Source organism: Orcinus orca, chromosome 10 (assembly GCF_937001465.1).
Source record: "Orcinus orca chromosome 10, mOrcOrc1.1, whole genome shotgun sequence".
NCBI classification, from domain to species: Eukaryota; Metazoa; Chordata; class Mammalia; order Artiodactyla; family Delphinidae; genus Orcinus; species Orcinus orca.
In genome coordinates, this window is record NC_064568.1 from 32986508 (window position 1) to 33001547 (window position 15040).

At 38.0% G+C, this 15040-nt stretch overlaps 1 protein-coding gene across 5 annotated transcripts in view; it reads left to right on the forward strand.

Annotated features, from left to right (window-relative positions):
• Positions 1–15040, forward strand: part of ERC2 (ELKS/RAB6-interacting/CAST family member 2) — a 962057-nt gene that overhangs the window by 447876 nt on the left and 499141 nt on the right. For all 5 annotated transcript variants that reach the window (XR_004482334.2, XR_007479446.1, XR_004482336.2 and 2 more), the window contains one exon: positions 4641–4834. Coding sequence is in view for 1 of the 5 variants with exons in the window: in XM_049715281.1 (XP_049571238.1) it covers positions 4641–4834 (194 nt within the window). In the remaining 4 variants the exon portion in view is untranslated. The remainder of the gene's footprint in view (positions 1–4640; positions 4835–15040) is intronic.

Genomic DNA, 15040 nt, shown 5'->3' on the forward strand with positions numbered 1-15040 from the left:
AAACCATAAGCAGCATGAAAGAAAAGTCCTCAGATTCATTAGTTAGCGTTCTGCTTGCACTTTATGGTCATGACTAATCATTTGTTTATTTTGAGAGAAATGATTTTTTATTAAAATTGTTAAGGCCCATTTCAAAGAGAGAATGTTATTTAACATTATAATTGAATATTCCCTGCCTAGTTTCACATCAGGTTTCTGGACCAAAGTTAATACTTTCCTTTCTAGGCACTTGGAATGATGAACTAACATTTTATTAAAAATAATCAACGGCTAACTTTCACACAAGGAGTGTAAATAAACTTGTGATTTGTCATATTGATACTATCAATCCTGGTATGGTTTTAATCACGTTTGCTCTTAACTTTGATTTAGATATAGTATTAATCTGTAATTTTGCCTTATTTCCTGAAATAGTTCTAAATTGTTTCATTAAAATAACCACTAGGTATTGTTGTGTACTCCTTGTCCTAAGTCATGACCAGATTTCTCTTCTGTGCTTGATTCAGGCTTTCAGAACCAGTTCACATCAAAATGGCAAGCTTGCCCACATCTGTGAGGCTCCAAACTTTGTTTTGATTGTTCCCATTTGCAGGGAAATTTCCTTACATATGGAAATGCAAGAAACATAATTGGGGGACCCTCAAAATTTACTGATCTAATATGTAATACAGACATTTTTGAAATGTTCTTTTCTCAATTTTCTGTGTTTCTATAAGATGCTTGAAATTTGCTCTAAAAGTTACCAGAAATATTTTGAAGCAGAACCAGATACCTGGATTTGTTTTTAAACTGACCTGTTTAATCAGAAAAATTAAATCTCTGCATTAGGAAAAACAATGCTCATCGGTATTCCTTTGGTTTTAATGACTGGTGTACGTCTTTGAAAGTGACAGTGTGTTTCACTATATTTATGATACATAAGTTCTGAAATAATTAAAAGAAAATCCACACCAATCTGCATTTTTCAAGAGCTAGATTCCTGACTAGTGAATGAAGTTGATGTGTCTTAGATGAATGGAATGGGCAATTGCTTCCTGACCTTTTGGGGGTACTAATTTAAAATCAACAGATTCATAAGGGGAAGTACTTATTGTATATTTTCAGTCTAAACCTTGACTAGGTCACAATGCCATGGTAGGAATTTGTCAGGTAATGATTTATTCCAATGTATTTTTATGTTTTTGCAGTGCCTAAAGTACATTAGGCCCAAATCTGTTGTCTACTTTTGATCCCTATCAGGAACTCCCAGTCCAGATGAAAGAACCCATGTTTTAATTTGAAAAGGCAAGAGTATTGCCTAAATGCAAAGAAAGTGCTTCCTTCTCTCTATTTTTAGAGGAGGCTCTGGCCTTACAATTTTGAAGGAAGCATTGGCTTTGTAAGCTCAATTTCCTCCTGTTTTTCTTTGGTATAGTATCTCCCCCATGTCTATAGATCACAGTATAACACACTCACGCTACACTAGTTAACAGTTTCAGCCGATCCTCCGAAAAGTTGTGATTCATGCTGAGTAGAGCTGGTTAAATTCTGGGGAAGACTTTTGCTTCCACTGCTTAGGTTGGATCAGGGACTCACCAGGCTACAGTCATGTGAAACTCTCTCTTCCCTTGGGTCTTCACATGGACCCTAGTGATTATCCAAACGCAGCTGTTACTCTTCCATCTCTATATGACTCTTGCAGCTTTCTATTGACTTGAAAATTTTTCAAATGATATGTATCTACACCTTTATTTAATAACCTTTCCAAGAATTCTGACACCAATATTGAAGATGATTTGACATAAACTCTTTTGCCCAGAAATCAGTAGACATTGATATAGAGATAAATAGATATATTTAACTCAAAGGTGTTCTTCAGGTTGTCTATTCCTTTTAAAAGGAAGAATCATTAGCACCTACAAATTATCTAACAGACACCAGGCCAGCTGTAAACTTGGCTATGGTCTTTATTTTAATAACATGATCTAACCGTAGCATCACACACAGTGGTCAACATGGTCTAGATTCAGGATTATTTTTTCCTAGGCTTTCTGTACCTCTAAACATCCCATGAGTCCTTTAACCGTACTCACTTGGTAGGTTTAAAAGATTGCCAACCCATTGAATTTCACCCTGTGCTGAAAACTTGCCTTGGTTCATCTTCTTCTCTTCAAGTAGCTAAAATAAGGAATGTGTTTACATACCTATCACCAGCAGACTGCTTTCTCTGAAAACCTAGCAGGGAGGCTTTTCTAAGGTATATGTGGTATCTTGCCAATGAAAATTAAATAAACATATCAATTTAGCTGTATGACAAGCCCCACTTATGGGATGCATATTATAAAATAATAATCACAATAAAAACACAAATGAATAATACCTTCCCCATGTTTGTCATTTTATCGTTTTCACTGTCCTTAGAGAGGCTTATTCATTTGCCCATAGTCGTAAGACACAAGGCCGTATTTAGAATCTAGATCTTACGATTAGTAATCCTGTACCCATTTATTAAAAATCGTGATAATAATAATCTTAAGAATAAAAACAACCAAAATAAACCACAGCAGCTAACTGCTAGCTCTTTGTGAATCTTCAAATCTGAGTCAAAAAAGGAATTTTCACTCATCAGAAATAAGCTACAAAACATTTATTTATTTTGAGTCTTTCAAGCTGGTCATTACTTAGTTCTTTAATTCTTTTTCTTAAACATCTCAGTGTCACTGGTTGGTTAGTTTGAGAAAACTGCCATGGACAGGTTTTTAGCTGCCATAAAATAATGGTAATATAGTATAAAAGTAGAAGAGAATTAACATGAAATTTTTGTTTTCTTTCTCTTAGTAATCGAAAAGCTGTATATTTTAAATGCTTTTCTGTTATAAGAGAAATGAGTTGATTATTATTATCACAGATAGAGGTAGTTATATGGAGTATTTTGTTTTAAAATAGAATACCTGCTCTACATCTTTTGATGAGAGATTAACAAATTAATATTCATTACTTCAATTTAAAATAAAATTATTAGATGAATAAACTCCTAAAGGAATATTAGCTCAAGATTCACTTTCAGATTATTTTAATTATACTGAAAAAGCTCACTAATTCTATTCTATTCTATTATAATGAAACTCAGTGTATGCACTAAATAAATAAAAATAAATATTTTCTGAGAAATGTGGATGACAGGCTGCCTGATACTGTGTTGAATTGATATATTTTTTCCAAGTTCTTTTGTGTAGTTGAGTTTATTTCTTGAATAAGGAAATCTTAGATTAAAGAATGTGAAAGCAAATTATTCCCCATCTATCCTCATGCTTAAATAATATGTTACATGCAAAAATTCCTAAAAATAATTAGTTTGTCATAAATAAGAAATTTATTTTTATTTATACTAATTTTTGGATTTTTTCTACTAAATTATTGCAAAGACTGTCAACCTTCTAACAGTAGTATTAGTCTTAATTTTTCTAACCATGCATGATTCATCTGACTCCACAGTAGTTGCAGCTTGCTTGCCTTGTTTTTTCCCTGAAATTTTTTTTAAAAAGTGTATAAAAACACAACGGACATCTGCTCTAGTAGAAGACAGCAGGATAATTTAAGTCCTAATAAATTGTTAACATTTTATTAGTTCACACATGGATTTTGGAGATATATACATATATGACCTCTCTGAACTTTCTATGTTGAATGTGCACTGTTGTTAAACTACTTGTTTTTTCCCTGCCTGCTCTTTGAAGAAGTCAATTAGGAATAATGGGAAACAAGGGGTAGGCAAAACATTGCAGTGCAGTGTTATTTCCATCTGTCTGGGAATATTTCAGCCAAAAGTTTATTTTGGGAAAAAAAAAGCCATAACGCACTGTCACACACAAAAAACCACAAATACTTTGGCTGCAAATTATTCTGCAGTGTTGTTGCTGTGTTGTTGCCTGTGTCTGTTCTCCTGTGTAAAGCTGCCCCCCACCCCCCATGCATGTGTTTGAAGATTCTCGTCTGTGTGCTTGCTCATGAATTAGCTCATCCTCCTCCCGGTTCAGGTTTATTTAATCAAAAGAACAAGAATTTATGGGTATGACTGTTAGCTGGAAAGCCCTTCTGCTTTTTCAAGGCTTTGTTTCATTCTACATCTTCTGCTGAAATTTCTCAGTGGGATGAAGTGTTCAATGATCAGTCAGCCAGTCTCTTATATGTTACCTAGCTTTACATATACCCTTGATGGTTCCTGGAGAAATAATTTAACATTGTTTTTTCTCAGTTTCTCTGTATTGGAAAAGGAAGCTGTTGGTATGAGTCATTTACTTAACTGTGAGGAGTTGAATTGTTTTAGTTCTGTTTGCCAAAACACCAGAAATAAACACATCACTGTCTCTACCTCCACCAAGCCCCCATTTCTTGTGGGGAAAAAGAAGCAAAAAGCAGCATCATTTAATGAAATAAAATATTAACAATAAAAGAAACTAGCCTTAAAAATCAAGGTAGTTCTAAGGTAGCTGAAATTTGTGATTTTCCTATTTTGCCTTTTAACTGACAGTATACCCATAATTCTTGATAGTTGTTATTTTTTTCTCCAAAGTTAATTTCTGGGCCATTGGTGACTGCACTATCTATTGTTGTTCTAAATTGTTATCTTAACTACATTCTTTAAAAATATAATGTTGAAGGCTCATAATATTGAAGATGACTCCAGGATGAACCCAGAATTTGCAGACCGAATAAAACAGCTTGATAAAGAGGCATCTTATTACCGTGATGAGTGTGGCAAGGCCCAAGCAGAAGTCGACCGGTTGCTGGAGATCCTCAAGGAGGTGGAGAATGAAAAGAACGACAAGGACAAGAAAATTGCAGAACTTGAGAGGTAAACTTTGCATTCATGTTGTGAATTCTCAACAGTGAATGAACATTGATTGCTTAGTTGCCCATCTCAGGTTGCAGTAAATTTGGAATGCACATTCATATTTCACGGAGGAAACAAGTTATGCATGAGGAATATGGCCTGTAGGGATGATGTTGTGTTTCTGTGGGATACTCGGAAGTCAGTTGGCTTATCTTTTGAGGGCTTATGTACTTCTTCAGTGTTTGAGAAAATAATGGGCAACTTTCTTGAGTGATATCCATGATCTAGCATTTGTGCCAGCAAAGTGTGTAAGAGACTGAAGCTTTGACTACCTGAAAAAAAAACCACTTAAAAAGTCTTTGTATTAGTTTGATAGTAATCTGATTTTTGTTCAGTGTGACCCATTTTAGAAATTATGTCAAGTTTTTTTTTTTTCTGATAGGCAAATTAAAATCCTTAAGGGCTTCATTTTAATTTTAAAGTGTGGAAATATTCTGCCAGCCTACTGTTTCTTAAAAATACTGTTAATTTTAGATGTATCTACATGGTTATTTTGGAATTATATTTTAGGACCAAAATTTTTCTTAAAAAGATAGTGTGAAATCACAGTGAAGTTATCATATTTTTCTTTTTTCTTTTTCTTTTTTTTTTTTGCGGTACGCGGGCCTCTCAGTGTTGTGGCCTCTCCCGTTGTGGAGCACAGGCTCCGGATGCGCAGGCTCAGCGGCCATGGCTCACGGGCCTAGCCGCTCCGCGGCATGTGGGATCTTCCCGGACCGGGGCACGAACCCGTGTCCCCTGCATCGGCAGGCGGACTCTCAACCACTGCGCCACCAGGGAAGCCCCATATTTTTCTTATTGCTGAGAAAATTGAGACCCTGAAGGGTTGAACGACCTTCTGAAGATTGGTCCTTTGGTCAGAAAGAGACAAAACTGTAGTGTAGGTTTCTTGACCCCTAGTCCACTTTGCTGAGAAGAAGGGAGCCATAGCGAGGATGCCCTAGATAATATTACTAATAGTAATTATGATTCAAAATAGATTATATATATTTCATGCTCACAGTATAACAGGTACTCTGCTAAGCACTTGACCTGCAAGTACTGTATACCATTTTAATTCTACCCACAACACAGAAAGTCTCATTATCATCATTTTATAAGTGAGAAAACTATGACTTATACAGATTAATTAACTTCCTCAAGATTGCAGAGTTTATAAGAATCAAAGTCAGGATTTGAACCCAGGTCTGACAGATGAGTGACTGAGAGCAATCCCATCCAACACTGGGCCAGAAAGAAGCAGCTAGTCCAGTAGCACTCAACAGTCTCGTAGCTGGCAGAGAGGCTTCGCTGCTGGGCCACCGGAGATCTGCCTCATCTTTATTAGCTTTCATGAGAGAAAGCTCATTTAGAAGGCATTTTTCTGCACTAAACCAGCCCTTCAGAACAGTAATTGAAAGTCAGGATCAGCTACTATAAATATTTGCATAAAATAGCATAATTGTCTAGTTGGACAAACAGGTCTTAGCTGAACGCTATTGCCATTAAATCATCAAGAATATTCACGTTTTTATTTCCGCAATATGGAATGCATTAAAACAACAGTGATTTTTACAGGCATTTATCTTTATGTACTTTCTGCACATTTTCTTTATCTCTGCCTTTGCCTCCCCTTAAAGCTGATGCCTCCCAGGCACTGTAATTCATAAAACGTGTGGTGGGACTTGACTCTGTCCCAGTTCTCTGCTGGCCTGTGTCTTGCGTCCAGAAGCAGAGCATAGTCTGGGAAATGTCTGAGCCCCAGTCCCAGCCCAGACCCAGAAAGGGGTGGGAGTGGAGATCAAGAGGGGAAGTTTCTTGGGAACAGGAGAGCTCAGCCTTGGCCTGTCTTTCTGAAGCATTACCTGCTGGGCTACATGTGTATTCTGACCAAAGCATCTTCCTCAAGTTGTCAGGCAACCCTTTTCAAATTGGGCAGTATCTCCATTTGCTGGCTTAAACTACAAAATTCATACCTCATAATGTTGGGAACTAAAGATTTCTTAGCAATGTGACATATAGCTCCATTTTGGAATCATGGAGGAGTGTTTGCAATTAAGTTTGTGATTTTGAAAACCAAAAAATTGAACTCGTAATAAATTTGTGGTCTCTGGTCTGTAATGTGACCTACCAGAGTCAGAAGACCTTTTTTTAAAAGCAGCTAGTGTTCTGAGATATTCCAGAACTTCCGTCACGTGCGAGAAAAGGTATGGGGTTAGGGATAACTCAAACGACACTGACACGTGCCTACTTCTCTCTCAGAGGGCAGTTTGTGTTTGCTTTCTATTCCGTTAATATTCCCATTTTTTATTTTCTCCACAATATATACATTCTAAATAGCACATGCCTGGCACTTACATGGATGCATTTACCTCTTAAATTCTTCGTGAATGATGTTTTTCATCAGCCATTAAAGATTCTGCTTTTCAAAGTGCATGTTGCTCCAGTGTGGTCCCTATGTGCAGTTCTGCCTGTAAACCCGTGCACTTGATGCTGATGGCTTAGCAGGGAGCTTCTGCCTTGGACTGCAGGCTGCTCTGGGGGAATTTGACACAATGTGGTCAGGGGACCTTCAGCAAGCCCCTGAGAGCTGGTCCAAATCAGGCTGAAGTCATTATGAGATTACCAATGCTAGATATCTTGTATGTGCACGATCAAGTAGCTAGAGGCAACATTAGAGGCAATGAAATATGTAGTCTTTCTATGTCAGTGCTCATCAAGGTCTCTGAGTTTTATTTAGAGTTTCAGGCTTAATCCTTTAGTGCCTTAGGGGAAGGAGAGAGGTTAACAGAGTCTGTCAAACAAGGCTTGCTGCCACTGGATTTCTGGCATCTCACCCATGGGAAGGAATCAGTCAGATGAACTTTCATGTAAATTATCTTAAATATATTAGGGGCTTTGTCACCGTTTGTCTGGAGGTCAGGGAATGCCCAAATTGAGCCCTCAATCAGATCCCTCCCCACTGTGAAGAAGAGAGTGGGTCCCTCAGGGGGGTTTACTCCTAAAACATAAAATCAGAATAGAAAACAGGGTAGCAGTGTGCCCTGGGATAATCCGGGCAGTGCTGGAGCTCAAGGCTGAGAGGCAGCCCTGACCCTATGTGGTGGGGAGCGAGGTGTCAAACTCCATCAGGTGGATGCTGTGACAGTTCACGTCTTTGGCTTTGAATGAAATACTTTGGATAAAAAAGCAAGTGTAGGGCTTCCCTGGTGGCGTAGTGGTTAAGAGTCCGCCTGCCGATGCAGGGGACATGGGTTCGTGCCCCGGTCCGGGAGGATCCCACGTGCTGCGGAGCAGCTGGGCCCGTGAGCCATGGCCGCTGAGCCTGCACGTCCGGAGCCTGTGCTCCGCAATGGGAGAGGCCACAACACTGAGAGGCCCGCGTACCGCAAAAAAAAAAAAAAAAAAAAAAAAGCAAGTGTATGTGTCAGAATCTCTCCAGTTCTACCAAAGTACCTACTGACAAGACTGAATGAATCGAAATGAAGTGTTCTCTACAGCACTAAACTGGGGTCTGAAGGAGGTGTGTTCACCATTTGGGCTCATGTCTAATACTGGAGATTGCAAGCAGAACCAGAGGAAATGAGGAGCGCCTGAAGAACCTTTGTGAGATGTGTCCAAAAAGACCTGGGCACACAGTTGGCACTCACCGTGTGGCTGACAGAGTCTTGGTGCTCTAGCTGGGTGTCAGGCCTGAGCCTCTAAGGTAGGAGAGCTGAGTTCAGGACATTGGTCCACCAGAGACCTCCCGGTGCCAGGTAATATCAAACGGCAAAAGCTCCTCAGAGATCTCCATCTCAACGCTAACACCCAGCTCCACTCAATGACCAGCAAGCTACAGTGCTCGACACCCTATGCCAAACAACTAGCAAGACAGGAACACAACCCCACCCATTAGCGGAGAGGCTGCCTAAAATAATAATAAGTTCACAGACACCCCAAAACACACCACTGGATGCGGCCCTGCCCACCAGAAAGACAAGATCCAGCCTCACCCACCAGAGCACAGGCACCAGTCCCCTCCACCAGGAAGCCTATGCAACCCAGTGAACCAACCTTACCCACTGGGGCCAGACACCAAAAACAACAGGAAATATGAACCTGCAGCCTGTAGAAAGGAGACCCCAAACACAGTAAGTTAAGCAAAATGAGAAGACAGAGAAATACACAGCAGATGCAGGAGCAAGGTAAAAACCCACCAGACCAAACAAATGAAGAGGAAATAGGCAGTCTACCTGAAAAAGAATTCAGAGTAATGATAGTAAAGATGATCCAAAATCTTGGAAATAGAATGGAGAAAATACAAGAAATGTTTAACAAGGACCTAGAAGAACTAAAGAGCAAACAAACAATGATGAACAACACAATAAATGAAATGAAAAATGCTCTAGAAGGAATCAGTAGCAGAATAACTGAGGCAAAAGAACGGATAAGTGACCTGGAAGATAAAATAGTGGAAATAACTACTGCAGGGCACAATAAAGAAAAAAGAATGAAAAGAATTGAGGACAGCCTCAAAGACTTCTGGGACAACATTAAATGCACCAGCATTCGAATTATAGGAGTCCCAGATGAAGAAGAGAAAAAGAGAGGGACTGAGAAAATACTTGAAGAGATTATAGTTGAAAACTTCCCTAATATGGGAAAGGAAATAGTTAATCAAGTTCAGGAAGCGCATAGAGTCCCAAATAGGATAAATCCAAGGAAAAACACACCAAGACACACATTAATCAAACTAACAAAAATTAAATACAAAAAAAAATATTAAAAGCAGCAAGGGAAAAGCAACAAATAACATACAAGGGAATCCCCATAAGGTTAACAGCTGATCTTTCAGCAGAAACTCTGCAAGCCAGAAGGGAGTGGCAGGACATATTTAAAGTGATGAAAGAGAAAAACCTACAACCAAGATACTCTACCCAGCAAGGATCTCATTCAGATTCGATGGAGAAATTAAAACCTTTACAGACAAACAAAAGCCAAGAGAATACAGCACCACCAAACCAGCTTTAGAAGAAATCCTAAAGGCACTTCTCTAGGCAGGAAACACAAGAGAAGGAAAAGATCTACAATAACAAACCCAAAACAATTAAGAAAATGGTAATAGGAACTCTCACATGTCGATAACTACCTTAAATGTAAATGGATTAAATGCTCCAACCAAAAGACATAGACTGGCTGAATGGATACAAAAACAAGACCCGTATATATGCTGTCTACAAGAGACCCACTTCAGACCTAGGGACACATAGAGATGGAAAGTGAGGGGATGGAAAAAGATATTCCATGCAAATGGAAATCAAAAGAAAGCTGGAGTAGCAAATCTCATATCAGAAATAATAGACTTTAAAATAAAGACTATTACAAGAGACAAAGAAGGACACTACATAATGATCAAGGGATCAATCCCAGAAGAAGATATAACAAGTGTAAATATTTATGCATCCAACATAGGAGCACCTCAAAACTTAATGCAAATGCTAACAGCCATAAAAGGGGAAATCAACAGTAACACAATCATAGTAGGTTACTTTAACACCCCACTTTCACCAATGGACAGATCATCCAAAATGAAAATAAATAAGGAAACACAAGCTTTAAATGATAACGTTAAACAAGATGGACTTAATTGATATTTATAGGACATTCCATCCAAAACCAACAGAATACACTTTCTTCTCAAGGGCTCATGGAACATTCTCCAGGAGAGATCATATCTTGGTTCACAAATCAAGCCTTGGTAAGTTTAAGAAAATTGAAATCGTATCAGGTATCTTTTCCGACCACAACGCTCTGAGACTAGATATCAATTACAGGAAAAAAACTATAAAATATACCAACACATGGAGGCTAAACAGTATTCTACTAAATAACCAAGAGATCACTGAAGAAATCAAAGAGGGAATCAAAAAATACCTAGAAACAAATGACAATGAAAACATGATGGCCCCAAACCTATGGGATACAGCAGAAGCAGTGCTAAGAGGGAAGTTTATAGCAATACAATCCTACCTCAAGAAACATCTCACATAAACAACCTAACCTAACACCCAAAGCAGTTAGAGAAAGAAGAACAAAAAACCCCCAAAGTTAGCAGAAGGAAAGAAATCATAAAGATCAGATCAGAAATAAATGAAAAAGAAATGAAGGCAACAATAGCAAAGATAAAAAACTAAAAGCTGGTTCTTTGAGAAGATAAACAAAATTAATAAAGTATTAGCTAGACTCATCAAGAAAAAAAGGGAGAAGACTCACATCAATAGAATTAGAAATGAAAAAGGAGAAGTAACAACTGACACTGCAGAAATACAAAGGGTCATGAGAGATTACTACAAGCAACTATATGCCAATAAAATGGACAACCTGGAAGAAATGGACAAATTCTTAGAAAAGCACAATCTTCCGAGACTGAACCAGGAATAAATAGAAAATATCAACAGACAAGTCACAAGCACTGAAATTGGGACTGTGATTAAAAATCTTCCAACAAACAAAAGCCCAGGACCAGATGGCTTCACAGGCGAATTCTATCAAACATTTAGAGAAGAGCTAACACCTATCCTTCTCAAACTCTTCCAAAATATAGCAGAGGGAGGAACCCTCCCAAACTGATTCTACGAGGCCACCATCACCCTGATACCAAAACCAGACAAAGATGTCACAAAGAAAGAAAACTACAGGCCAATATCACTGATGAACATAGATGCAGAAATCCTCAACAAAATACTAGCAAACAGAATCCAACAGCACATTAAAAGGATCATACACCATGATCAAGTGGGGTTTATCCCAGGAATGCAAGGATTCTTCAATATACGTAAATCAATCAGCATGATACACCATATTAACAAACTGAAGGAGGAAAAACCGTATGATCATCTCAATAGATGCAGAAAAATCTTTCGACAAAACTCAACACCCATTTATGATAAAAACTCTCCAGAAAGTAGGCGTAGAAGGAACTTACCTCAACATAATGAAGGCCATATATGACAAGCCCAAAGCCAACATCGTTCTCCATGGTGAAAAACTGAAACCATTTCCTCTAAGATCAGGAACAAGACAATGTTGCCCACTCTCACCACTATTATTCAACATAGTTTTGGAAGTTTTAGCCACAGCAATCAGAAGAAAAAGAAATAAAAGGAATCCCAATCGGAAAAGAAGAAGCAAAGCTGTCACTGTTTGCAGATGATATGCTACTATACATAGAGAATACTAAAGATGCTACCAGAAAACTACTAGAGCTAATCAATGAATTTGGTAAAGTAGCAGGATATAAACTTAATGCACAGAAATCTCTTGCATTCCTATACACTAATGATGAAAAATCTGAAAGAAATTAAGGAAACACTCCCATTTACCATTGCAACAAAAGGAATAAAATACCTAGGTTAAATACCTAGGTTAAAAAGCCTACCTAAGGAGGCGAAAGACCTGTATGCAGAAAACTATAAGACACTGATGAAAGAAATTAAAGATGATACAAACAGATGGAGAGATATACCATGTTCTTGGATTGGAAGAATCAACATTGTGAAAATGACTATACTACCCAAAGCAATCTACAGATTCAATGCAATCCCTATCAAACTACCAGTGGCATTTTCCACAGAAATAGAACAAAAAATTTCACAAGGTGTATGGAAACACAAAAGACCCTGAATACCCAAAGCAATCTTGAGAAAGAAAAATGTAGCTGGAGGAATCAGGCTCCCCGACTTCAGACTGTACTACAAAGTAATCAAGACAGTGTGGTACTGGCACAAAAACAGGAATATAGATCAATGGGAAAGGATAGGAAGCCCAGAGATAAACCCATGCACCTATGGTCACCTTATTTTTGATAAAGGAGGCTAGAATATACAATGGAGAAAAGACAGCCTCTTCAATACGTGGTGCTGGGAAAACTGGACAGCTACATGTAAAAGAATGAAATGAGAACACTCCCTAACACCATGCACAAAAATAAACTCAAAATGGATTAAAGACCTAAATGTAAGAACAGACACTATAAAACTCTTAGAGCGAAACATAGGCAGAACACTCTATGACATAAATCACAGCAAAATCCTTTTTGACCCACCTCCTAGAAAAATGGAAGTAAAAACAAAAATAAACAAATGGGACCTAATGAAACTTAAAAGCTTTTGCAAAACAAAGGAAACTACAAACAAGACGAAAAAGCAACCCTCAGAATGGGTGAAAATATTTGCAAACGAATCAGTAGACAAAGGATTAATCTCCAAAATATATAAACAGCTCATGCAGCTCAATGTTAAAAAACAAACAAACAACCCAATCCAAAAATGGGCAGAAGACCTAAATAGACATTTCTTCACAGAAGATATACAGATTGCCAACAAACACATGAAAAGATGCTCAACATCAGTAATTATTAGAGAAATGCAAATCAAAACTACAATGAGGTATCACCTCACACCGGTCAGAATGGCCGTCATCAAAAAAATCTAGAAACAATAAATGCTGGAGAGGGTGTGGAGAAAAGGGAACCCTCTTGCACTGTTGGTAGGAATGTAAATTGATACAGCCACAATGGAGAACAGTATGGAGGTTCCTTAAAAAACTAAAAATAGAACTACCATATGATGCCACAGTCCCACTACTGGGCATATATCCTGAGAAAACCATAATTCAAAAAGAGTCATTTACCAAAATATTCATTGCAGCTCTATTTACAGTAGCCAGGACATGGAAGCAACGAAAGTGTCCATCAACAGACGAATGGATAAAGAAGATATGGCACATATATACAGTGGAATATTAGCCATAAAAAGGTACAAAACTGAGTTATTTGTAGTGAGGTGGATGGACCTAGAGACTGTCATACAGAGTGAAGTAAGTCAGAAGGAGAAAAACAAATACTGTATGCTAGCACATATATATGGAATCTAAAAAAATCAAAAAACAAAAAAATGGTTCTGAAGAACGTAGGGGCTGGACAGGAATAAAAACGCAGAAGTAGAAAATGGGCTCGATGACATGGGGAGTGGGAAAGGGAAACTGGGACGAACTGAGAGAGTGGCATGGACATATATACACTACCAAATGTAAAATAGCAAGTGGGAAGCAGCCACATAGCACAGGGAGATCAGCTCGGTGCTTTGTGACCACCTAGAGCGGTGGGATAAGGAGGGTGGGAGGGAGACGCAAGAGAGAGGAGATATGGGATTTATGTATACATATAGGTGATTCACTTTGTTATACAGCAGAAACTAACACACCACTATAAAGCAATTATACTCCAATAAAGATGTTAAAAAAAAAAAAAAAGAAAGGAAAACAAGGTAGCATTTAAATATCTGGATTGGGACTAATGCTGCCAGACAATTGGACAATGAGAAATCATTTTAGATGCCTAAAAGCACCTTATCTAAGGTTGAGAAATAGACTATTATTTTTCCCTCTGAATTTGCTCAATAACGTGCTGACATAATTTCTTTGCTGCTTTTCAGAACTCTTTTCAGAAAATGTAAACTTAAGCTTTCGTTTTTAAAAAATTATGATATGATCTAGAAATCTGATGGTACATGGAGGAAACTTGATACCAGTTCTGTTTGTTTTGATATAAACTCTTGTTGCTGAGTAATTCCCATTTATGTTTGTAAATGTATTTGAAGGAATTTCTTTAAAACAAGTGATAGATGGTTTTATACCATCCCTAGCAGCTTTTTGGGGAAGTTCATGGATATCATAGATGCCTTTGAGTTGGCAAGAGAAACTAGGGACCCTCGGAAAAGGCAACTAAACCTTAAATGTTTGCTTGCTGTTTCAGTTTAGGATTCCCTAAAGTTTGACCATGGACCTCAGTTTGGCTTACCTCTGCTCCAGACAGATTTCAAACAGCAGCAGCATCACTAGAGTCCCCACAAAGGCCATGGCCTGACTTAACTCAGTTGTGCATTCGTTATCACGAAATACTCTGCAGGGGAGTTTCAGACACGAGGGATTATTGGATCAGTGCTTTCACCAAGTGTTTAATCTTGAATTTTCTACTTGATTTGTATCATTATAGTCAATGCTGTTTTCATCTGAAATGTTTTTGTTTAAGCTTCCTTCTGAGGATTTGTTGTGCTTTTTCTTTCTTTGTGAAATGCTTAAAACTACTTCTTAATAGTATGGGATGGTGGGGTCCCACTGAGCAGACGGCTGATACAGTATGTGTTA